Genomic DNA, 26980 nt, shown 5'->3' on the forward strand with positions numbered 1-26980 from the left:
TAATCTACGATATTAATATTGCTAGTTAATTTTAATGAAGTTTTCTCTCCAGTTGTTTTCACTAATTTATTTGAATTATTTCTTTTGTAAAGATATATGAAAATTTATTTCTTCAATTATGGCATAAATACGTGGATAAGTATTTGAGTCACTACAAAGAGCAATGTAAATTATATTCTTTGACATTTATTTCCTCAGATCTAAAGATGTGACTGCTATGATTTTCAGGAACTCATTCCTATTCAAATCCCTAGAAGTTAGGCACTTCACATCAGTGAAAATTTGACCCATGAGTACTTATCATGGTGCAGATATCATACTGAGGGCCAGAGTATAAAAGTTAGTCACTTTAGCATTCACTTTAACCAGATACCACTGGAAGAAGACTCAGTAGTGATTCTCAACAGCAGAAAGAAAATTGGACGGAATAAAGCATGTAACTAGCTTTGTTTTGACTTTATTTTACTTTCCAACTTGAGAAATAGCAGTTAAAATATTTCATTAAAATGCTCCAGACACTAATTATATCCTGTTAGAAGCACTGCTACACTTAAAACATATTTCATCAATTAAAGCTTAGAAGCTGATAGAAAAATAGAGTTTGTCTCTCTTTTCACAGACACAAAAGATGTATTTGCTACTGTTCTACCTGGATTAACTCATCTGCATTAAGCACAACAGTATTTATGTTGCCAGTTCCTGGAGCGGAGGCTCACACGGTCTCCTAGAAGGTGCTGACAAACAGCTCTGCAGAATTAAAAGAAAGAAAGAACTTAAGGGTCTGGTGGGGAACAAGCTCCGCTTGAGTCGTCAAGAGCGGAACACTCAGTTTGCTCTCACACTTGCTATTCCCAGAAATCTGCCCTGCAGAGGACAAACAGCAGCAGGTGGGAATGACTGACTAAGCACAGGGAACTTAATGTAATGTTATGTTGGCAAAAATGGAGACTATCCCTTTCTGTTTCCTACGAGTTATTTTACTGATGTTTTTAGAGAATACTCCTTTATCTTACTGAAACAAATTAAGTAAACTATGTCCTTTTATATTCAGAAACCCAACTAATGGCACGTTCAGGTTTGACTCAAAGCAAACTGGTTTTAAAATAATGTAGTTTACAAATGTAGCAAATGGAAAGGGCAAACAAACCGTAGAGCAATGGTAGCCTGTGAAAAGAGATGCCTAGTATGGAAAGGCCTGAAGGAACAGGCAAGATGTAGTGGATGTGGGACTCAGGATGTCCCCTAATTTTGCAAGGGAAGCATCAGGACACACCAGATCTGTTTGCAGAGATGGTGGGAAAAGGAAGCAGGGGAACATTAGGCTGCAGTTGTAACAGAATGGGAGAATAAGCATGAAGTGGGATGGCTAAATGTAGAATTAATCCCATTAACATTAAACTGCTCCACAAATGCCAAGCTCAAATCTCAGCCAGATACTAAAAACTGATCAAGACAGTACTAAAACATGTGTAAAGGAAGCCAAACCTTGGCAGGAGCTGCAAGATGTGGAGAAGTATAGCTGCTTCACTGGGCTGGCTTTGATCAATGACACTCAATCATCACTGTCAATTCTTTCCTAAAAAAGACTTTTTTCTTTTTTTTTTAAGTAGTACTTGCAGATAGAGGGGAGCAATAACATGGAAAATGTTTCCATGTGAGTATAGCTGCTATCCTAAGCCAGTACTGCAGTTAATGAGGACCTGTGCCTTTTCGAAATCCAAGTTTCCAAGGCAGCTGTGGGACAGCCTTCTGCACTGTCATGTCCCTGTCTTCTGCTGTTGCACAACTGACTGGCACAACCTGCTCAAACTTCACCTCCAGTGATTGAAATGTTCAGTGAGCCCGTTGTTTACTTTCCTGTACAGACCGGCTAATTCTGTGTTGTCATAAGGACTGGAAAAGGGAAGTGTCTGTAATCACACAGGGCAGCTCCTTCTGTGTCTGTTTTCCCAAGGCAGCTTGCAGGCAGAACTCTGGTGATAACCTCTGCGTCTGGCGGATCTACTGATGCTGCTTGTCAAACTGGTCCAGATCTCAAGTGCTCCAGTCTCTGAATAATGGGATTTTCAAATACTTACATTAAGCCCTGTACCAACAAGCTCCAGTCTCACCCCATCAGTTCATGATTTTTTAGTGAAAGTGAAGGCAGAACTAAAGCTTAATGCCTAACTTAAGCTAGCCTGGAGCAAATGGTATTTAGCTTATTTCCCCAAAGATACAATCCTAGTGCTATTACTTTTGCTGAATAGAAGAGCTATCTGAGTTTAAATTAGTGCTTTAAAAGAAAAATTGTAGGAAATGTTACGTTGGGGGGTGTCAGTGGAAAAAAACATTTGTTGATTTGATTGGATTCAAGTGAATGTTTTTTTCAGTTTCCAGTTTATTTCTCCTCAACCTCCCAATGAATTGCTTCTCTGAAGAACTTGTGTCTCAGTTGATACAAATCTCCCAGTCAGCATCAATACTCAGGGCTAAGTTTCCCAGTGTCAGCGCAGAGGTCTTCGTATCGTATGTGAAAATCACTTCCTTTTCTTTCCCACCTGAACAGGACAAGAGAGTTTACTATTTGATTTAAGAAGAACTCTTCTGAAACACAGTTACATATGACTCTCTCCAGTTCTTAATTCTGACTGACTCTGCCACTGGTGGAAAGGACTAAAAAAGAAATAGAAGTCAAATCTGCCTAGCATACACACAAGAATGCAGCTGAACTGGAAAATAACTATTTTTCTGATCTTTCAAACTATGGTACATCAAACTGTGGTACTACTAAAGGATTTTTCAGAAAAAAATAACCCTTTTTTCTGCATAGGTTTTCGTACAAACACCCTTGACAGGTAGAGGCAGAAAGTCCATTTCCCCATGACTCCCACGGTGAAGGGACGTGCTTGGAAATCAATGAGAAATTATAAGCCCTTTCTTGTAAATGCCACTGCCTACCCATATGGGATCCCTCACAACTTCTAGAGATCTCCACATAATCAAGAACTCCAGAGCTTTTGAATGAGCAAGAAATCTGGTTTAGTCTCGAAGTTTCCTTTTCTAGACTAGACAGGTTTACAGATCTGAGCAAATGGGCCTTTGTTTGAAATGCTATCTCTGCTCATCTGTGCAGGGCAACATTGTCTGAATTTGTTAATTCCAACCCACTTTTACTGATGTATCTATTGCCTTACAAAGCCAGTGTGCTTCAGTTCTACATGTAATAACAGTAGTGAATAGCTGCTGCCTCCTTTCACTGAATTCTGTCCTTGATATCAAAAAAGTAGCAAAGAACACTAAACAAAGAGGCTTTGTATGCTGTAACATTTCCATTATAGAGCTGTCAGTTTGACACCTCAAGTGAATGGCTGAAGAGCAACAGGATTTCAAAGAATTGCAGTAAAATAGAATTCAGTTCATTACCCTTGGAACTGGCTCTCACAAAAGTGGGTTGCTTTCCAAATCCCAGAACTATCACCCGCTCAACCACACATGAGGTTTGGTATTGTCCGCTTTCATCTGCGCAGCTGAGAAAAGAAAATTATTTAATATACATTAGTTTTTGGCCAACAGTAGAGGTTCAGTATCATACAGAGAAAGTACTACTTTGGTCTCATCCTGAAAGTTCCCTATACTGCTTTCCTTTCCTCTATTTACCTTTCTCCTAAAAACAAGTAAAACCTTTCCCCACTGTCACCTAATTTTTAACCATATATCAGATTTAACAATATAGAAGAAGTTTGAGAAGGTATTTTATGGCAAAACGTATGTCTTTGACAACCAGAAAAGTTCTGGATTTTCACAAAATGGTAGTTAAAACTCCTAAGAATAAATGTAAAGCTAATTTTTAACACCTTTTCAAGCAAGATGTTTCAATCTGAGGCAAAATTATCTTTCATTTTGTAACTAATTTAATTTTTATTAAAAAGCTCAAAAAAACTCAAATCAAAATGACACTTCTTGTAGTGAACAAATATCATATAATTCATCTGAAAACTACTTTTTTCCATCTTCTAGATTTGCTAGCAATTTAGCAAAATTTTTCTTTCCCATCCTGTATTTTTAAGATCTTCAGATTTCATATTCCAGATCAAGAGATTTGAATTACACTTTTAACTACATTATCCAAACTAGACTACAGTTTTGCTCTGTGTTATATTTTTAGCTTTAGGACCATTGCCTGCATACATTTGAACCCTGAAGGACTAAAGAATGTCAGCAGAATCACCATTTATGCACTGCACAGCCCCAATGGCAACATACTTCAATAGTAAAAGTGTTACAGTGATGTATGTATCTATTATCTCATTCCTTACAAGCAGCTAAGGATCCTTTTGGCTTTTAGGTTTTGTCACTCAGCCTTTGCAGGATGTATCTGCTTGTGCCTCCTTTTAAGTGCTTTTCTTCATGCTAATATACATGGTGAAATTTGTTGATTGCTTTTGGAGACTACAATGGCGTGTGTTTGTGGTGCCCAGACAGAAGCACTGAATATCTCAAGTTAGAAGTGACATATAAGATTTAAGCCCAACTCCCTGCTCCTTCCAGGACTACCTAAAATTAACTCATATCACTAAGAGCATCATCCAGATGTGTCTTGAACTGTGACAGGCTTAATGCCTTGACCACTTCCTGAGAAACATGTTCCAGTAACCAACTACTCTCTCAGTGCATATTATGTTAGAAAAATACATCTTGGAAAAAAAACCACTCCAGGTGTTGCCTATTTGCAAATCTCCTGGTTTACCTTCTTTGCCTCTCTGATGGGCTTTAACCTTTCTAATGACTTTCTTTGTACTTGAGTAAATCTGCAGAATCCCTAATTTGACTAGACTGAAACAAAATGAGACAGCTCAATATTTCATGTATTGCTGCCCTTAGACTTATGCAGAACATTGTTTACCTCTGCAGTTTTATGACAGATTCTGCACACTCCAGGACTTCACTAAGAAGCAGATGATACTTAAACTGCTACATTTGCAAGAAGGCCTCATGAACTAGAAAAGGCATTTCCAGTGACAACATATAGGTGGCTTTTGTCCACAACTGTTGTTACCTGGAAGTGAGAATGTTCTTGTGGAAAGTGAACTTCCGATACAGGAACTGCTTCTTGTGGAGGTACTGAAATGAATGCCCATCATCTACATAGAGCTCACCTACGGCACAGGCCTGTGAAACACACCAGACAGAGCACAAATTAACAGCAGTTTCTAGTGCTAAACAATGAAACTAAAAATGTCTCACTATATGTTATGCTTCATATTGAAGATGTGTGTTTGTTTTTGTTTAGCAACTTGTATCCCTGGAAGGCTCAGGTAGTCCAGCTCTGAGAGTGCTGGACATCCTGGTATTGTAAATGGATGTGGGTGTCAGGTGTCACCTCACTTATTAGAAAAGACATTGTAGGAATCTCTCTCTATATATGTCCAAGAGGAAGTTTGTGGCCTGCTCATTCTCTGCTTCTTCCTCCAAGGGACTAGATGAGGGCTAAGAAAGGTTTGAAAAATGTTCTGCCTCTGCTATACTCAGATAGCCTCACTTTGAAGGAACAGTGCAGGAGAGGTGGAAGTCCCCTCAAATAGCAGAAGAGGAGAAGAGCCATTGGGGCATACAGATGTAGGTACCATTGTGCTGACCAAATTGGCAGCAAGGGCCTACAAAGGTCAGATGAAGTGTAAGACATCTTTGTAAAGAGGGAACGCTATCTCGAAGTACCTCTGTGTCCAAGGCCACGTGGAGTTCATAAGAAATATCTATCATCCATTCAGTGGATTTCCCAGCTGTGGTCTTCAGAGGGATCACAGTGCCCCCCCGCTGGAATACGGGAAGCTGAGAAAAACAAAGCCAGGGTAGAAAGGTTCATATACTCTGATATGTAATTTTAATATGGATCAGGAATAGCTGAAGTCTGCTCTTATCAAAATTCAGAAGTGAACTTCTACCACAAATATATAAAGACAATGGTTCAATAAACAATGGGAATTGTAGTAACTTTCTGTATGTGTATAAGCAAAATAATTTTGCTTGGAAGAGTCACCCTCACATCACCTCCTTTACATCACTTTACCACCACAACACAGTAGTATTCCATTTAGCAGTAAAGGAGGTGGGACTTTTCTAAAACAGCTATTTTAGATTACATTTCTACAAGGAAATTGAAATGTCACTTTTCTGATTCTGATTACTGACAAAACAAAAGCTAAAGTGTTTTTTCTGCTCAAAGGAAGTAGCATGTTAAAACAAAAACATACATTCTCTAGTGTTACTGGAATCTTCAGAGTGCCTGCATCTTCCATTCGTTTAAATTTTCTGAAATCATACCAAACCTAGAAAAAATGAAAAAAGAATGAGCATGACATCTATGGCAAGATTTGTTCCCTCTGCAGATGCAGTTACTCTCCTGCTTAACCTGTCACTATTCTTAAGAACCTATTTGATGTGCAAGAAGCAGCATTCACTTTTTCAATTAAATGACCTTTTGGGTGAAAAGAATCAATTCTCATTCCTGAAGCACAAAGATAATTTGATCTTTTCTACAGTTTGCATAACATCTTGTATGCCTTAAAGCATCTGAAAGTGCAAAAAAAAGAAACACTTTTTTTTTTAATCTAGTTCCTGAAAAAGTATATTTATATTGAAGTGAAAATTAACAACAAAGTTGCTAATAACAGGTGACAAAAACCAGCTGCACTTGAACTTCCCACACACACGTGCCAGCGGGTTTAACTGCTTTAAGTGTGCCAAGCAGTCAATTCCCACTGAGATCTTGATAAAAATATTGTTCTTAACTTGTTTGGAGAGCCTAGTCTGTTTTTCTCCCCATCCTGACAAAAATTCTACATGTCCTCAGGTGCCCTAATGGAGTCACAAGGCTCTGCATGGTCTCACACACTCCCTTTGTTGCTTACCCTCTAGAGTCTCAGGCTTTCCCTTAGGAACTACTTTGCCCAAATTATTTCCCTTCCTCCACCTCTCAGCTGCTGTAGCCAAACGCTCTTTGTAGGAGTGGACGACTGTGCCATCCTGTGGATAAATACTTTTACTTCAGAGAGGAACTGATCTCTGTAAATGTCAGTCTTTGTTACACGTGTCCCAGGCTACTGAGACTTGTATTTCCTTGTAAAAATTTTTCCTCCCCATAGCTTCCCTCTGATTTCCTTATGACCTTTCTTCAAAGTTCCTTTTTTTCACATAAAAAGTGAAGCTTGAACCAAAGAGAAATACATGAAAAAAGGAAATTGACAATTCAGTGAAGCTGTTTTATGGTGTCTGGTGAGTAGCAGCAAGCCTTGAAGGAACATTTAAACTATAGGGGATCTGAGATTTGTGCAGCAGCTCTTAGAAAAGCAAGAAAGTACATTTCCTGTGAGCCAAGAACGCAAGGTATGAAGGTGGAAGGAAGGGTTCAGAATGGCTCAGGGTGGCTGGCCAGCACTTGGCATGGCAGCAGCGCTCAGCAGTTACAAGATGGTGAGCTGGAAGGTTCCTGCATAAAATATTTCTCTGGGCAGAATTTCATTTCTTATGAACAGTTGAGCTGTTCATTTTCATCCTTACCTCCTTTGACCCTGGAAGCAGAACACTCACTGTCTTGGCCTCTTTCTCTGTGACTGGATGCACCAACAAAGCATTTCCTGGAGAAAAACATGAACATGGCTGTGGTCCTCAAGGCTGCATCTCACCAGAGCAGAAACTGTGTGCTCTGGGGTTTTCAGCCTCCCATAACTATTTCAGGAACTTGCTTGGGCATGCTATATGCTTAGGGTTCACTTTCTACTGGAAAAAAAGGCATTTGTAAGGAGCTGATGGCTACCTGACTTCAGCAACCAGCCATACCGGAGTGAAAAACAATCATGTTTGGGTGGTAGTTGTTTGCTACTGCCATTTTTGAACAGACTCTGGTCTTAGCTGCTACAGTGAACTTTCAAGTTTCAGGTCAAATCCAACTATGTTTTTTTCAAAGTGACTAGTTAGATAAAACTCAATTTTTGCATCTCATATGACCCTTATTTTCAAAGTGCTGTTAAAACCAAGTCCCTTAAAGAGGTCTCAAGTTCTATATTCAACTACAATATAATTTTTTAAAGTCTTGAGCAGAATTTTTATGTTTTCTTTTTGTTATGCAAAACTTTACCACCTCAAAAGTATTCCAGAGAATAAGACACCTGCTTACCCAGCATGTACTCATACTCCACATCAAAAGTTTCTGTTTTTCCTGGAAACTCTACCCAGAGAGGCCTGTAGAAAGAAAGATAATGGAATTCAGTTACTTTTCCTCTCCAGTCAGCATGTTCAAGTTCTGGCATTTTCAGGCTCCATTTTCTCCCTCTCTTTCCAAGGTACAGTTACCAAGAACTGAAGACAGGGCAAGGTTCTCTTCTGTGCCAGGTGACTCGAAGTACCCCTCTGAGTCACTGATGAGAGTCCCCAGTACAACATGGGTTAAGACACTCCAATATACCTATGACTTTATCTCCTGCAGCCTCATTTTCTTCCCTCCTGCCTTTTTCCTTACAAGCTTTGTAAGGAAGTTTGTACTACTTGCTACTACTACTACTTGTACTGCTTCTACCTTCCTTCTAGCAAAGGAGAGATGAACGAGCCTTTCTGTCACAGTCTACCAGGAATGCTGGCAGCTGATAAGCTAGTCCCTGCAGCACAGTTCTTCCTGTTCTCAACAGCTCACTGCTGCTTCTATAGCAAGTCTCCTCCTGGCCACACCTGAAAAACCTGCACCAGAAGTTAATTTTCAGTCTTTCTCAAAAAGCCATTTGGTTGTAAAACAGGAGTTGTACATTTAAAGTTGCAGAGATGATGACAGTGATAGCTCATTGAGAGACAGGGTCTGGGTTTCCTTACACAAAAAGCCTGGCTCACCTTCTTACTCATATGCATCCATCCACTTGTTCACTGCAGCCCTGCTCCTCATGTGCTTACTAATGAGACACATTTTCCACTCTGCTTGTCTTAATGAGAAAAATATCATGTTTCCTCTCTAATTCTGTACCTACTGCACCAAATTTAACACAGTAGAAGTGTTATTTAATATTGTGGTCAGTTCACATGTCAACATAAGCTTCAAGACAGACAGAAACCCACTGTCTATGTCAGCACATACAACAGGTGCATCTTGGCCTATATATGTGCAAATCATCTTCAAAACACAAATCACTCAAAACCCTTCCCAAAACCATCTTTATGTTTTTAAAACTTAGGAGATGTATCTGCATATGAACAAGTAAAGGTAAATGTGGTGCAGAAGAGCAGTTCTAGGGCAACCTCAAAGACACAGAAATCAATACCAGGGAGATTACTGACATTCATCTCTTGTTGAAAGAATTGCTGGATTCAACTCTATTGAGGTACACTCTTAGAGGTTAGAGAGCAGTAGAACAAAAATTTATTTTCTAATATCATTTCTGTTCTATATTATTAGATGCTCTGCTAAGAGAAACATTAGAAGGGATACTGCAGACATAAATTATAAACCTACTAATGTGATGTAAGCTTTTGGAACAATAACGATTAAGCAGTAACAAGTGTTTTCATGAGGGGCAAAATGGCATTTACATTTTTAGGTCAGCAAGTTCAGAGTCCATTAAGCACTGTTTTATATACCGGTTGGACTACTAAATAATGTTCTTTATCATGATGGGAAGTTTGAAGTCTACAGTCTTTTAAAAACATGCTTAACGACTGTGAAGTGTTTATTGAATTAGTGTGTTCCAGGTGTCATTTGGAAAACAAAAACATATAATTTTCCTCTGAGAACCCTAGTAAAGCTTGCAGAATGCACGAAAATAGAATTCACTATTATTATAATTTTTGTGTATTTTTTTAAATTTTTTAATATTCAAGTAAGTAATCACAAAAGTAAGAGACGCTAATTTAACTTCCCTTCTCCAAGTAACTTCCTGAAGATAACCACTAAATCTCCTGACTTACGTTCTTACCTCATAACTGGTTCAGCCGCTGTGTGTGCCCGATAGAACAGTGTGTATAAGTAAGGCAGGAGGACGTAGCGCTCTATAATGGCTTTCCTGATGATCTGGGTGTTCTTCTCCCCAAAGAGCCACGGTTCTCGCCGTTTGCTCTCCATGTTAGAATGACCTCTGAAGAAGGGCTGGTAGGCTCCAGCCTGATACCAGCGAACAAGTAATTCTGGTTCTGGATCTCCAATAAACCCTCCCACATCAGCTAGATATTGCGCAGACAAATAAAAATACACATTTTTGGAAATTATTCTGAAAATTGTGAAGCTCTCCGCTAACAAACATTCCGAGTGTATAAATCCATGCATTTCACAGTGTGCTCGCTGTTCTGCTGGGTGTAACAAGTTATCTTTTAAAAAAAATCTCCAGAGAGCTTTTGAAGGCTGAGTGCTGTTCTCAGTGACAGAGGACTGTCACAATGGTGCTATGGAACACCACTTGCAGACTGCTGCTCCGGATGGACACGAACATCACGGAAGAGCTAGCGGAGAAATGATGATGACAGCCAGGTTTCAGGCTTCTGAAACCAGACTGATCCGTGAAACTGCCTGGAAATGCACTGGACTGTTGAGCTTTCCACCATCTGTGTTGAAGTCTATGTTGGGAATCCAAGCTTAGTGACACATTTGATGCATAGTGAGAAACACATTACCTCCACAGAAGGAAATCCCTGCCAAGCTGATGGTAAGAAGCATTGGAATGGATATTTTCAAGTAACTCCAGTCTGCTGTGTTGTCTCCAGTCCACACTGCCCCTGCAAATACCCAGGTTCAGCATTATAGAGGAAAACCAAGCGTTTACTTCAATTTATGCTTGCAGTTAAGGAAAGAAGACAAGAATAGACATGAACTACTCGTGAATTGCTGTACATTGCAACTTTTTTTTCTTTATACATATATGTTCCTGAAATATGCAGTAAAAAACAGGCAGTGGCTTGCCATAGGACACAGGTTGTTCTTCTGCCTTTAACTTGTACATGCTTTGCCAGCCTCTCCTGATTTTTAAATTTTTTTTAATCACTTGCACTCTTATGAGTTCACCATGTCAGTGTTTCTAAGACAATTTCTGTCCTCTCTAGACTCTTATCCATCAAACTAAATAGAACAAAGCAGCAACGAAGGCATCCAGCTAGTCCTTACCATACTTCTGTGATCCAGCAAAGAAAGATCGTGTGAGGACAAATGGTCTCTCTTTTCCTGAAGAACGTCTGATGAGTCCTTCTGCAGTTGCCATTTGCTGAAAATCACGAACGTAAAAAGCCAGGAAGACAAACTCTTTAATTAGGGTATTTTCTAGACTGCCTCTTTAGACGTTCTAAGTGAGAAAAATTAAGAACCCACAAATAATATCTATTATTAAAGCAACAAATTCTTATTAGAATATAATTGAATGAAAAAATATTGCATAGTCACAGTCCATGTAATTTACATTGTTATGGTAGAAAGGCACTGATGTCACATTTTCTTGAGACCAATCACAGAGTTTACTTCAAATATTGCAATATCCAGTCCAGCAGAGTCCTTGACGAAGGTTACAGAATACCTAGTACTGCGTAAAGTACCACATTAGACATACTCCACGGGAGTAACTGCTGTTTGTGTCTCCAGATACTCTACCTGATAGAATCCATAGAGGTTGTGTACTTCCCGATGCTCCCAGTTATTGTAGTGCACAGCATCTTTCTGCATTGTTAGTTCTGCCCCTTTGAAGACTGAAGGCTCATTCATGTCATTCCATACAAAGAGGATATTAGTGGATCCCTGTAACATAGCGCTGTAATTAGATCATGACAGAGCTACTGCTGTGACTTAGTGTGTTTATCTCTAGCAGGTGTCAGATCAGTCTGGGGTGTGACTAGAAAGAGCAGCAGAAAAGCAAGACGTGGTAATTACACTTCTGAGGTCACTTGGAAGCTGCCAGTTGTTCATCTCATCTCTCTTGGAGGCCCTTCTGGTCAGGGTAGCAGCCTGCAAGCCCACATGATTTTTGCAACTCTTACAAACTCAGTAGGCACTTGCTATTTCTGCCTTCTGGTGAGGGAAAAGAGGCAGGGAAAAAAGAAGTATTAAACAGCCATGAGAAAAAACTCAGAGAAGGCCAGAGGTGAAAAACTGGAGAGGAAAAGCAGCCTGGGAATTATTTACCATGCATGTCTACTAGGAGAGTGGTTTCAACAACTCTACTGCGAACTAGAACTTTGTGGAAGGGTGGGGGAACTGGAGGTGTCCAGCAGTGGTCACCCAGACACTTTTAGCACTAGACAGGATGGTCAGAATGAAGTGACTATGAGCTATGAGAGAGCATTTCCACATTGCTCTTTGTGTGCCATCACAGTAGTAAAAGCTGAAACAGCAGCAGCTGGACTAGATTATGCAGCAGGTGGTTCTTAAAATGCCTGAAGTTTGTCCCTTCTACGGCTGCAACTAAGTGAGCACATTCACTGGTGGCATATGGATTCCAATTGTCTTAGTGTAGACAAGGCCATGGAGAAAATCCTTCTGTGCTGCTTCAGCTTATCAAGATATTTTCCTCTACATTACAGTAGTATAGCTACAAAAGCCAACAACTTGCTTAGCCAGTATCTTTGTTTTCTTCTCCATTTTCAGGCTTTCTGGGATATGTAGATCAGAGCAAATAAATACAAACCTTGTATGTTTTGAAGGCAAATTGATCTGCATACCATTTTCGCACTTCAGGATTGGTGAAATCCAGGTAGCAAGAGGAACCTGTGGAGGTGGGAGATCCCAATTATTTACCTGATTTTAAAAGCATTGTCTTTGCACCTAAATACACTGGCCTAAAGCTACAATGCTTTTCACCAGAAGCAATAATGTAGTCACTACTGTTTCTGAAATAAAAGCTCAACAGTAAATTCCAGGCTGACTTGGAACCCAATACACCCCTTGCCATATCAAGACACACAGATTCTGGAGGTCTGAAGCTCAGCACCCTTTAAGGATGACTGCTAACAGCCTGAAACATGTTCAGATGTGCATAAGAAGCCAGAGAAAGGCAACATCCCTGGTATTTTGAATTCAAAAAGGAAAGCATCACTGAGAAGCTGAATAACTACATCCTGCCATGCTACTAGAAGTTGTAACATGTCCTTGATTTTCCCATAATCGCTCCTTTGCCAGGATTGTGGGCATCCTGTTTTTAAAGAAGTGGGGCAACCTGCTTTGCCTCCACCCAATGAGATCTTTTCATGAAAAATAATACGACAAATCACTATATTATGATTGAGTCAAAGGTTCAGTACCAGGGTTTACTTAATTTCATTGAGCCTACATAAACTGTGCTCACTGCAACAGACCAGACTGCATTTCTGTATCCAAGACAAGTATGGAAGAGGAATGGCTGTTCTCATAAATAAATCCTTTTTTTTTAGTTCTAGGCACTGGTACTATATGCAGATTCAATAAATGTAACACAGGAAGTTATACAGCTGAGGCAATTAGAACATGACTATATCAAAGAAACTACAAGGCATTTGAAATTATTAATATTTACCAAAAATGCAAGCAATGCAAGAATTTAATTCTGCTTCCATGGATACCAATTAAACTATTCTGCAAAATTTTTAAAATAAACAGCTAAAATGTGGAGACAGAGTGCTTTTTTACCTGACCAACAGATGCCCTCAAAATCTTGCCCATTTCTGTCTTTCACAAAATATCCCTTGTCTTTTGCCTGTGAATACAGGGTGTACGTGGGATCAACCTTAATATGTGGATCTACAATGACGACAAGCTGACAGGATAAGAAAATAAAGAAAATTAGCATCAACTGTGCTTAATAAAACAGTAAGAATTCACTTTTGATAAAAGGCAGAGAATGATTTCACCTCAGGTAAAAAAGACAGCTGTCACTAATTGTAAAAAGCAGTCACCAGTTCTTGTATATACTGTGCTAGACTTACGTATAGGAGCTGAATTTACAAGGAGGGCATGAACCCATGCTTACTCCTCTGAAATAAAGAACAAAATCCATTGTTTCAGGTAAAAGCAAGTATAGCAACCCCTAAAAACACTATGGTTTTTTTCACTGCTGTATTCAGTGAATGGGAAAATATCTGCCTTACACGTTCATGTGCCTGCTTAAAATTGTATGTCTTAAGACGTTTAAATATGTTTTAGTTTGTGTAGCACACAACAGCAACAGATACTGTACTTTGTAGTTATTTTCTGCTGCCTTTAACTGCTTTGCTGTAGAGCTGAGAAAGTACTACAGCTCCAACTGAGAGATTATAACACTTGAATGCTATTTCAACACTTACCCATTCATTGACTTTTGGCCAGGATCAATAATTAAGCAATTCTACAATTTTAAGATATTGTCTACATTTTAGTACCTCTATAAGGAAAATATTTTAGCTGTAAAAGCAGAAACACAAAGCAAAGCTGAAGCAAGTACAGCAACTACCAATGGTGAAAGCTCATGTTAAGAAGAAAACTCTTCTGCTATGTCCACAGCACTGAACTGCTTCTGTAAAACAGAGCTTCACATGAGTCAAACTTAGCCCCACGGTCAGGATACACAACAAACTACAAAATAATAAAATGGCATGAAGAACTGAATTAAACACAATAGCTTGCATGCTGTAAGCATCACCAGACAGAAAGAGAGTAATCTATTCTGTTGTAGTTAAGCTGTTTTCAGTATCTGAAGTACCTAGGTTAAAGCCAGATTGGGTAGATTGACACTAGAGAGAAATATTTTCTTTCTTCCTGCTATATTATTTACCTTGCGTTTTTTCTTCTTGAGATGTTCTTGCATCTTTCTGGGGTTCTGGAATTTCTTTTTGTCCCAAGTAAAATACCTCTTGCCATCTGTGTGCTCTATGTCCAGCCATATCACATCATAAGGAATGTCATGTGCATCAAAGCCAGCATCTACTGCCTTGACATCTTGCTCATCCTCATAATTCCACCTGCACTGATGGTAGCCCAGAGAAAAAAGGGGGGGCAGGGCTTGAGTGCCTAGAAAGAGTATATGAATGAAGATAAAACTGTTAATGTCCTTCAAGAATTTATCTAGAGACTCTAGAAAAAGTTAACATGATTAATATGTGTCTCTCTGGAGCTAGGGAATGCTGGCCTAAATTCTTCGTACCAAAGTGAATGAACTCTTGAAATAATGAGCATTACAATGAGCTCAACAGTCAGAAAGAACAAAGGCCTGTAATGATAATATGAAAGTGAAAAGGAACTTGCTGTTCCATGATGCTGAAGTGTTATTCCAGTAACCAATATAATTTTATTCTTCATCTTTTTTCTAATAAATAATATTCCAGATTAGCTTATCTGTCATTAATGCAAACAATTACATACATTTTAATCAGTAGAAGGCAATTTCTGTGACTGCTTGAGTAGTGTAAACAGGTCCATGGGTGCTACAGTACAAGAGAACCACTGGAACTGAAATTGTTAGGAATTTTTAAAATTAGCAAACATGCTTGTATCTATGCATACAGGAAAATGGAGCTGGGAAACCTTCCTCAGCGTGCACTTCTGCTTGGAGAGATCCTCTTGGAACCTGGCTACTTTTCTATTTCTCTTCAGCTGAACCACGTTTTCTGTATAACATCTGTGCAGCAAAGAAACATTGCTAACAGCCTAAAGAACTACCAGGAATATTTAGGTACTTTAATTCTCTTTAGCACACAAAGAATGTTGCTTTCATAAAATATTAGTCCCTTTTCCTCCATTTTTTTACTCTCTTCCTGAGCCTCTTGTTTCTTTCCCTTATCTGCATGGGAATATATTCCCTTCCCTAAGGGGCACACTGGACACTTACCTATCTTATTTCTCTAGTCTCCAGGACACATTACTCCATAACTTCAGTCTTTTCACATTATAAGGGGGCCTGTCTTAATGGGGACTGGCAGTTTTAGCCCCTTGTATCTCCCTTCTTCTTCTAAGGGTGCAGTTTCAGATAGTAATTATGCTGGCTTCTCAATGAGGGCCAAGTTTGACCAGCTGCAAGTGCAAGGGAAAACAAGGACAGAGGCCAGTCTTCACAAAGGACCAGCCTTTGCTCTACATGTTGCAGCTTAGGAACAACTGCACACAATGGGCTAGGTAAATATTAACCTGCTCTTGAGTACAACAAGTTCCTCAGAGAATCTCCCAGGTAAATGTGCCAGACTCCAATTATGTGAGTTAGTACCTGTCAGTTGTGCAAACTGCTTGAAGGTATCAAAGGCAGTGGGTCCCATCAGCAGGAAAACATCAATGATTCCACTTTCTGACATCCAGCGTACATCAGTTAGAGGCACTGCTCTCTGCTTAGCAGTCTCTGCAGCAGATGTGGATGACATGTGCTTTGAAGGAAACCAGGGAAAAACTGAATCTCTGTCTGCCAAACTTTTATTCAGTGAAGGAGCAAAGACGGAAACACACAAAATTCACTAAGACATAGCTGGCAGGTATTAGAAATACACACTGAATGTTTCTTATATATCCTTCACAAATGCTTTACCTTCCATACTGCTCATACAAAGTAGAGTAATAGTTAATGAGGAAAAATGGGTAATGAGGGGCAAAATAATTAAAGCTTTTCTGTAATTATATATATTATATATATGTATATTCTGTAGGATCTTTCAGTAATATCTAAATGATAAGTAAAAAAAGTAAATTAATAATTTTAACCATATAATGTAGTGCTGAAACAACACAAGATTTTCCTTTTCCTCATTGTTTCAATTTTAACAGAATTCATGTTCGTGTTTCAAGAGTTTGAGTGAATTTCTTTGCCACACATTCTATGTTTCTTGAAGGTCAATTACATTCCACAGAATAAGCCTGCTAGGAAAAAAAGTATGGCAATACCAAGAATTTAAAAACTCAGAGAAATTCCTCAAATCCAAGAGATTGTCAAGATTCTGGCCACCCTTTTTTCTGCCCGCTACATACACCTGTGTAGATCTTTTCTGCATATTTCCTCTTTGCCTCCTCCTGTAGACCTGTTAACATACGAGATCTATATAACTCATCTCTTTGTTCTTTTCAGCAGCTTAACACAACAAATTTAGCACTAGGGAGAACAGGAGGAAGACACTGACAATTCTTCATTAGGGAGCAAAAGATAAATCCCCAATAATGTTGTTACATTCCTGTTGGCCCTGCCCTGAAGTGTTTCGTTATTTAATTCTGAGGAAAGTGAATAATTCTCACCTCAGCTACTGCCTTTGTACTAATATCCACCAGTGTTTCTGAAGAGTTCAGCCAGAAGATTCCTGAAGTTCTGTTAGGCTTGTGTGCTAAGAGAAGGGGCACTGAACCATAAATGCCTATTTTGTCATGTATCTTATGGCCGAAGATATCCAAATTATAAAGCCGGTAGGCATCACCATCACTAGGACAAACAAACAGATGTGTTTGTTACATGTAAGCATCCTGCACTAAGCCAATTTTAACTTCACTGCCATTCCACTAAACTTGGTGAATACTCAGTAAGCACTCTGTATTATGGCCTTTTGTTTGGCATCCAGAGCTGAAATATGGGCAGCCTAGATTACTGCTTCTTTGCTTTGGTCCTCACTATCTGAATCAAACAAGATTTTTGCTGCTAGTGAGACTGTTTGCCCTAAATCCTAAAATATGATTTCTGAACTTTCCCATCAAGTTCCTCTTTTATGAGTTCTGCTAAAACATGACTGATCCTGAAGTCCAGAAAAAACTGAATGGAAAATCGAGTGAGAACAGAAGGGGCCATTTATGAAATTACAGAGTGGAAAGGGAAAGCAGAACAACTTACTCTACACGGATAGTGGCTACAATTTGGTTTGCCATATAATTAATCTAAAAGATACACTATATGATATACATGTCTCAAGCTGTTGTCTGCATTAAATTATTAAGACAATGTTACAGCTCTCCTCTGCAAAAAAACTCCAACTGCACTCATTAGCAATCTGGCACCTTTACCTGGTGTTTTTGAGAAGAAGTGTTTCTGTGTGTTGTGGTATCCCATAAACGTGATCATATCCATGTAAAGAGAAGTCCACGCCTACAGAACTGGGACCTGTGGAAATAACATTAAAAGAGAACACAGAGCTCCATTCTCAGGCTTATCTGAAAGCAACAGAGCGGAGCAACTTAACTGGATAAAACAACTGAAAGTTTCAATAATTAACTCTTTCATACTTCTTTGCAACTTCACTTCCATTATTACTTCTGTTTCACAGAGGTAATGTTTTAAATAGATTTTACTGTATTTATTCTGATTTTGAACTTCTTAAGAAAATAAAATGATTCACTTTGACAGAATCTCCCCAAACAAATCCACATAATCATGGGTAACTTCTTTATTCTGCAGTGAATGACTTAAAATTATCTACAGCTTCTATCCCAGTACCTAAAAGCTAAACTTTGCAGCACAGTGGACTTTAGAATCAGAGTTGCCTGTTTCCCACTGGTCTTCTCTTCAGTCTCAGCCATCGGAGTGGCACGCACAGGAGTCCCTAACAGTGATATCATCTTGTCACAATACAGAATCCAAGGCAACTTTTGGCAGGTGACCAGAGATCCTGTAGACTGACAAGCAGCGGCTTCAGGATCAGAACTTGACCACACGGACTTTATTCCTCTAACACAGAAAAAACCATGACGCTGGCCTAATACATCAGATACAGCATCAGAGGCAACAGCTTCCTGCCCTCTATATCTTGACTGTGAACTTAAGAAGTATCTGTCACCAAAAGGAATCGCTTTCAGACCTCCCTCTCTCTACTGCAGCTGCAGGGTAGTGCTGGTTGCTATAGAACTCTGCATGGTAGTGGTAATGGACAAAGCTAACTAACTTAATTAATAAAGAATACAACGAGACAGACAGCAGATGGTCATACATTTTGGTAATTGATAATTTAAACTGTATTTGAGCTACTGCTCTCACGTGTATGTAACCTCTTTATCTCTTAGGATTGCTCAGTATTTCCTTTTGTAGTCCTCACTTAAAAAGAGTTTCTTTGTGCTAATTATTAATGCTTAGATAACATGATTTCTGATAGGTCATGAGAATAAACTACAGGTGAAATCAATGTTATGAACTGATACTAAAAAAAGAACAAAGAAAATAATGTATTATATAGATGTACACTCAGACAACACAGATCGTGTGTAAGAAATGGCATGTAGTGAGTTGATAAAATAGATCACATTGAATGTGTTCCCTCTTGAAAAGAAATCTAATGAATATTTGCAATACTTTTGTCAAATTTGTAACCCATCACCCATTTCTGATTAAAACAAAGTTAAGATAACTGAAAAGCAAGTGCAAGTGAGACATTGATAAATTTTAAGCAGATAAACAGAAAGCAGACAGACATATGAACACAGGTTTAAACAAAGCAGTAAAGCTGTTTTCAGAACTATGTTGAGGCTTACCATGAGCTTTGATGTCTAAGAAACTGCCAAATTTCTCTTGCCAGAGACCTAGGTCCTCTTGTTTTTCCTGCACAAACAGAAATAGTCTAAGCCTAGCAAATGCAACTGCTCACATTGTGTATTTTTACGAAAAATATGTTTTTTCATGAGACTTATACATTAACTGTTTTTTTGCCAAATATGGTTAATACAAATAAATCCAAAACACGCTTAGATTCTGCTGCAGCAATTTACACTAACAAACTGACGTGCACATGTTGCACATATGGCACCTGTTACAGCATAAAAGTAATACTCGAGGTCTTGGATAGAATCACTATGATTGTGATAGAATGATAGAATAGGCCATTTTGGAAGGAGCCTCAAAAGATCATCTGGTCCATTTAATGGGAAAGGGAGCCTAGATGAGATTATCTAGCACCCTATCCAACTAAATCTTGAAAACCTGAAGTGATGAGGACTATACTAAGTCCCTGGGCAGGTTCTTCCAGTGAGTAATTACTCTCACTGTACAAAATGTGTTTCTTCTGAAATGCAAAACTGCATGGAAAGAACCAAACAGGAAAATCCATACAAACAGAAACCAACCTACTCCCCCAAACAGTAAAGGTGAGACAACCAAAAAAAAATCCTCTCCAGACACTCTGGAGTCCTGTGTGTATAACTGATACCTTTAGCCTCTTTGTGTTCTGTCATTCATTGTCCTAGAATTTCCACTTTTTGTAGCGTGTTTCCTAGTTTTCTTTTCTACATTCATCCCAGAATAAGCATGGCCTCTTGCAGCTGTGTGACTTCCCTGGCAGAACTCAGAGCTCAGCCATAAATATGCTGAAGGCACATAGCTCCTGCCATTTATAACAGGATAGCAGGATAAGCAGCCATCTGCTCTACAGAAGTCTAAAATTATATCCTGGCCATAACTCAGCCTCTTGGGAAAGGTGCAGTGTGCACTCTATGCACTGCCAGGACCTGGTCTTTTTTTCAGAGAGAATCTTACATCTGTATTAAGCCTGAACATATGTGGAGGTATAGTTTTTGACTGTTCTTTTGAAACTCTCTTCGCAATGAACAGAGAATTTGAAAATGACCGAATATTACCACAAAAGTCCCTTTTACATATCTACTCCAGATCAAATAAGAGAACAAAAGAGAAAGAAATTATTAAGAAAAAGGTCATGGAAAGAGACATTTTTGTGCTAGATCTAGCTGACTGATGCCTTCTACAGACTTGTTAAAACACATCAATCTCCATTCAACTAAGAATTTGCAAGATATCTCAGTAGGTATACTAGGTCCTTTTTCAATTTCACTGGAAAGTGATTAGATTGTATTTGTAAATGTAGTACCAGGTGACAAGAAAATGCAATTTTAATTTGTTTTTTTACAAAACATTTATGCTGCGATTGCAGTAAGTATGAGTTACCTTAAAGTAATCACTTGCTGCCTCCTCATTTTGTGCTGTAGCTTTTCTAGTGAACATAAATACATAGAAATAATCAGTTTATTGTTAATGTAAGCAAGGATTTTAAACAGAAAATTCAAATAGCACTACGTATTGCTTTATACATTATGTAAGAGTTTTGGTGCTTGACTATTCTGAAAATTGATTTTATAGCTGAGAGCTTTAACTTGCCAATAATTTTAATATTCAATGCCTTAAAATAACCTGCACTCAATATTTGAGTTAGGTTGACTTCTTGGTCTTTCATGTTTATTTCTATGTGTCAGCATTTTACCCACTCAGATCCTCACTTCTTTATCATTCTGGTTTTGAAATAATGCTCTATAGCAGATACATTTGCTATGTTTTTTCTAGTCATGACATGTCCTGCACTGTGGTTTCTCATCCTTTTAGCACTTTGCAGTGTGTTTGACCTGTAAAATCTTGCAGCTACATGGCACATTGTAAGTTGAACAAAACTTGACTTCAAGAGCTTATAGAGTGAATAAAACTTACCTAAAGAGTAAGTTTAGTAATAAAAAAGGTGAAACTAATAACCTCATCATACTACCATAAGGTTAGCATTTTGCACATGGTTGCTGCAAGGGATTAAAACAGTCTGCAGTTAGTCGATCCAGAATTTGTTTATTAAAACTTCACCATATACTTAGTATACTTATGAAGTAAAAGAGAATACAGAATTTAATGCATAAGAGCTTTCAGAAACTGCAATTCCACAGAATTATCTTCAGCTACAGCACAAGCAGTACATACGATGATGCAATAGACAGATACTGTACCTATCACTGGGAGGTGGCTGTAGGTGCTCAAAATATAACAACCCATTGGAATTCATGCTCATAACAGTCTCACCCTTGGACTGCAGCTCAACCTGGAAGGGATTTGCTGTGACTTGAAGTTTGTAGTCCCCATTAGCACTTGACAGCACCAAAATACCTGCCTCCTTGTGGGATATGAACAGTCTGGCAAATGAAAAGCAACAACAGCAACATGTGAAATCCACTGTAACTAAATAACAATTTGAAACAAAAGATGGACTAAGAATATCCGCATGCATCACACAAACCTCAAGGCTAATGTTGAGGCAAAGAACGCCAGAAATACATGCTGTGCTCGGGACTCACTGCACAGTGCAACAAGTGGCTACAGAACTGCTGTGAAAACTATCCAGACCTTGTATTCCTGTCACATTAACACATAATGCCTTCCGTAAAAACTATACATTGTAACAAGTAGGCTATTTTCTGATTGGGTCAAATAGCCTCAGGTTTCTTCTGTGTAGGACAAAACTTCCTCCTATGTATTTAACACGAATTTTTGAAAGTAAATGAACCACGTGCATTTTTATTTTTGATTCTTGTAACAACTTGGTATTGTAGAGAGACAACTGTACTGTTGCATAAACGTGGGACAAAGAAAAACACTTGCAAATGAAGCTGTGTAAGTTACTAAGGTGCTAAATCATCTTCCCATTACTTACCTCTGGGTGGTAGGTTCCTTTATAAGAACATCAGGAACTTTGTATCTTGCTCTGAGAGGAGAAGCCTCATCAATTTTAAGCCTGAAAATATTGCCTTCTATTTCATAAATTTCTACTTGTAGAAGAACCTGGGAGCAAACAAATAAATAAACTGGTAGGGATTAAAAATACCAATTTATTTTTTAACACAACATCACCAAACACTTACTGTCCGGAAAAAGCAACCGTGCCTGCTTTCTGATTTAATGTTCTTTAGCACTGTTGAGTAAAAATCATTATCCACATGAATTTACACCAGCTAAATCTACTTCACCCCTTCGAAGAAGCAATGTTTTTTAAGTGAGCTCTTTATCTTCAAAGTGCATATAGCTCTCTCCCCTCAAGCAACATGGAAAACAGCAGCAGAGTATACTAATCTCTAAGTTGGTACAATTTGACTACTATGCTGTTGATGTAAGGGTGGTAAAATCCTGAGATGTGGACTTTTTGTAAAAACATCAGTGCTCTGTCTTCACTAGTATGCACAGTGCTGACACTAATCAGCTGTGTCAGAAAGACACATAAAGAAAATGTGCTCATAGTGCTCTACTCACTGTAATTTGCTATTTTTTAGTTCAGGGATCTGGGAAGTCACTCTGTTCTAGAAAAATTACTCACTTTTCTTCCACAGAGAATCCTGACACCACAAGTCTGATTTTTTCTGTGGGGTGTTTTTTTTTTTTCCCCTTAATCTCTCTTCCTTTAAGACACAAAACTGGCTGAAGAATTTTAGCCTGGTATCTTTTCCCACTATGTGGAAGCCAATCAGTCCTGCTCTTCAAAGGCATGCAAGTATGCAAGAGCCATAAAACCAGAAGAAAAGTAGGCAAGACAGAAAAGATTCATTTGGAGTTCCAGGCACTGCTTCCTAGGACATATTTTACATTATGCTATCTTTGTATAAACACCCAGATAGTCTAGGAAGCCACAGAGTCTTCAATCTTTCATATTCCTTAAAATCTAGACAAAAAAATAGGCTCCTTTTTCTATGCTGACTGCAAAGAAGGTTAGGATAAACAAGAGAGAGAGAAAATACCTTTATGAAGAGTATCTACATAGTGTGGTGGTTAGAGCATGGAAGTGACTTGTAGTTTCAAACTTTCATGATTGGAGCATGGGTTAGGTTTTCTGTTCCCTGGGTAAATGTGTCAGCTGCTGTGCTGTTAAATTAGAGAAATAGAATGCCCACCTCTTCCTGTTTGTAATCTTAAATGCAAAGATGACTTCTTTGTTCCAAAAAACTGCCTTTGAGCAAACACAGGAATACCAAGGTATGGTTAGAAGGTGCTGGAATATATGTCCTCTATATTCCATTATAGGAAAAGAATTTATTATTTTGAAATAGTGGAGAAAACTCTGAATTAAAACCATTTTTCAACTACTAAGAGTTCTATTCACATTTTTCATAAAGCCATTAATTTTTTTTTAAGTTCCTTAAAATACTTCTTTCTCTTGCACAGCCTCAAGCTGTCAAACAAATAGTTTGCATTATATCTTAAATATCTATCACTGAAGAATCTTAAAACCTGCAAATATTATCAATCTTGTTGATAATATTTACTGCTCTTTCTTTAAGCACCCTCTTATGCAAGGTGGGATCTCACCTTATTCTCCTCATGAATAATTTGGAATTTGACATTCTCATCACTTAATGTGACTGAATCCAACAATGCTTGATACGAGGATTTTCCAGGACATAAAAGTTTCTGACGCCTGTCAAGAGAGAAAATTATTTTTGGTCTAATTCTTGTAGTTTATGTCACATAGAGGGACATAGTATTGGTAGAAATGTTTACTTAATAATTTTGTCTTGAATTTTTTCAAATACAGTTATCAACACTTCAAGTTGGAAAAAAAAGGAATATAGTTCTGAGCACATATAAATGTTTATGAATGAGATGTTACAGGGGTTTGGTCACCCATCGCCATTCTATAGGTTTTTTATAAACAATGGTAGTCTTAATTCATGTGTCCAATTAAATTCTTAGCTCCACAGCTACTGTTCTTTCATTGGTCCCAGAAATTTCAGCTCAGATAATCTGTTTTTCATTTTCTGTCATTATATCTTGGCAACCCTGGTGAAGAGCTTTTACATTCTGTGGTGATGAAGCAGTGTATGTTTGTAATTGTAACCTCCTGAATACATACTGAGGAAATTGTTTCTCAACAAGTCTGCTGACTACAGAGATTTGACTGTGGGTTTTGGCCCCAGTAATGTTTTTAGGAAGAAACCCTGAAACAGAGGCTCTTTCAGCTGTTTGTAGAATGCTCCTTGCCAAGCCCAGGTTTTATGAACTATTTGAAGATAAGTGTCTTGAAGGCTACCTTAAAAAGAAGCTTCTGCAGTAGTAAACTAATTTAATTTCTTTGCAAACGGGAACAAAGATGTGAGCAATCAGTTAAAGGATTTCTTTTAAAACCAAAGCAAAGGCAGGATCTGATACTTACCAATGTGTAGTAAACTCTTCCTGAGAAATTAGAGGTTTTATGTTAAGTGGTAACATTCTAGAAAGCTGTGGTGTGAAAAGGAGCCATGTTCTCACCGAAAAATGTCTTTTTTTTTGCTTTGTTTTCTGAACATAATTTCCTGCAGGACAGATATGAATATCTGAGACTGTAAACCCAGTATGTCAGTGACTAATTGGTGTAACACTGAGAAATCATTCCTTTCAGTCAGGCAGCACAGGATAGAAGACAATAGAGGATAGGAGGTAAAAAGGGTTGAGGAGAGGTATCACAGTTAGAAATGGGATGAGAAAGATGACTTAAGGTTAGCTTTAAGAGACTAGTGAACTAGAATTTAGATTTGACACTCAATTCTGGCCAACGTACTTGCTCAACAGGACTTGTAATCATGTATGCTATTGTCACAGACTAATGGTTTCTACTGAGTGTTTTGCTGTTTTGAACTACAGATAGTCAAAAAAACATCCACATCAAGAAAACAACCTGCATCTGAGTGGAACTATAGTTAAAATATTGCTGGGGCTTAGTCAGATGAGAGGACTGATTCTTTTGAATTTTAAAAGAAGACATTTTGGATTTAAGATTACACCTTTTAAATATGGTGATTATTGTATGCTGACAGTTGAGTGGAATGCTGACTTTGAAAGATAAATTCTGAAAACAGCAGACTTGTTGTGACTAAGAATCAATGTGTAACTGCTTCCTGCATCTTTTAATATTACTAGTTTAAAAATAACCACCACTCTACACTACAATTCTCCTTACCTGTAAAAAGCAATCTGATTGCATTTCTTAAAGGTGCTTTTGTCCACAGCCTCATCCTGTACACTAGAAAGAGCAGATGAAGAGTTTAGTTATGTTCACCAAACACCTGCTGAATGATGAGATGTCAGGGGTCCTCCTGAAGAGCAGTCAGGATTAAAGACAATGCAGAAAACTCTGGTCCAACATAAAACGTGTTGGAATTTGAACAACTGCGTTTAGATATTGGAAGAACTTCTTACACATTTAGTTCCATGCTGAACCATTTCCTTTTAAACTTTGAAACTTTAAGAAATTACTGAATCTAGCTAGGACTAATGGAGCTGAATTTCAGCACGACTGAATTCTTGGGGGTTTGCATTTTGAAGACAGACCTCCCTCTGCAGTCATTACAGTTAATTATTATGTTCTAGTAATAAGAATGGAGACATAGGCAGTACTGGTAGAAAAGAAGAAACCCGGCACCCTCCTCTTCTACCTTCAGTGGGACCGACAAGGGAGGGAGGCTTCTGATGGCCCTCCTGACAGCACTGTTACCTCTAGGCTTGGGGTAACTTTTAGATCTATTAGATAACAGTACAATTTTGGGCTGCCTGAAAAAAATCGGTTGCCAGTAGTGTCTATCATCAAAACACTTTCCAGATCATGCTAAGCTCAGACACAGAGGAAAGATAAGGTATTAGTTCTGGCAGACAAAGCACTGATGCTTATAGAATACTTACTAATTACATACATGCAACATAGAAAATTCAGGCGGCACCCGTTGATTCCGTCCCAATTACAGATCCTGGATTATTACTGGAGATCACACAGTACCCATATATTTAAACAATTTAGCCCTTCCCATTTTTGCCTGAAGACACATATGTCCTTTCAGGTGTTGCTCCAGGTCCGTGGGACTTTGCTGTCGCATTTAAAACCCTGCAGCCCACCCGCCTTCCAGCGGTGCAGCCCGGACTACGCCGCTCGCTGTCCCGCTCTGCGGCCAGGCCCGGGGAAGCTTGGCCGGGCAGGGCGGCGGGGACAGCACCGCCACGGCCCCCTCGCCCGCCCCTCACCCTCGGCACGCTTGCTAGGGCCGGGCCCGCTCTCCGCACAAACCGGGGGAGCCAGCCCGGCGACACCGGGGGAGCGAGAGGGTCGGACAAGGAGCCCTACCAGGCAGCGTTACCTGACTTCCCCCGGCGTGGCCGCCTCCATGGCGGGGCTGCTCCGAGCGACCCCGCGGAGAAAGGGGGTGACAGCCCGCCGGCAGCAGCAGGGCGCGGGGGGCTGCCAGGCGGCAGGGCCGGCAGCCGGGGAGCACGGCGGGCCCCGAACGCGGCCCCGTCAGCGAGTGACAGTCGGGGGCGGTGACAGCCCGGGCCGAGGCGGGAGCGGCTCCGCCCAGCGCCGCTCCTGCCGACCC

The 26980-nt window shown here is 39.2% G+C and overlaps 2 protein-coding genes across 3 annotated transcripts in view; one reads left to right on the forward strand and one right to left on the reverse strand.

The window, feature by feature from the left end:
• TMEM87A (transmembrane protein 87A) overlaps positions 1–26980 on the forward strand; it is a 76268-nt gene that overhangs the window by 24836 nt on the left and 24452 nt on the right. The gene's annotated exons all lie outside the window — the stretch shown is intronic.
• On the reverse strand, positions 154–26826 carry GANC (glucosidase alpha, neutral C). 2 transcript variants are annotated; one of them, XM_050336286.1, is made up of 24 exons: positions 26744–26826; positions 25576–25638; positions 23949–24057; positions 22306–22433; positions 21605–21787; positions 20787–20832; positions 19364–19430; positions 17906–18002; positions 17153–17333; positions 16143–16296; positions 14718–14953; positions 13598–13724; positions 12621–12700; positions 11591–11734; positions 11114–11210; positions 10627–10728; positions 9936–10179; positions 8156–8220; positions 7540–7616; positions 6234–6308; positions 5698–5811; positions 5039–5151; positions 3406–3509; positions 154–2540 (listed from the first exon to the last, which is right to left on the reverse strand). In XM_050336286.1, exons 1-24 carry the CDS (start codon positions 26770–26772, stop codon positions 2431–2433), a joined length of 2745 nt encoding a protein of 914 aa, XP_050192243.1. In that variant the 5' UTR covers positions 26773–26826; the 3' UTR covers positions 154–2430. The 2 variants fall into 2 exon arrangements, with proteins under 2 accessions (XP_050192243.1, XP_050192244.1); XM_050336287.1 differs by lacking the exons at positions 25576–25638; positions 26744–26826 and adding an exon at positions 24793–24863.

The sequence above is a fragment of the Myiozetetes cayanensis genome, unplaced genomic scaffold (genome assembly GCF_022539395.1).
Source record: "Myiozetetes cayanensis isolate MyiCay16 unplaced genomic scaffold, myiCay2020 scf6-25, whole genome shotgun sequence".
NCBI classification, from domain to species: Eukaryota; Metazoa; Chordata; class Aves; order Passeriformes; family Tyrannidae; genus Myiozetetes; species Myiozetetes cayanensis.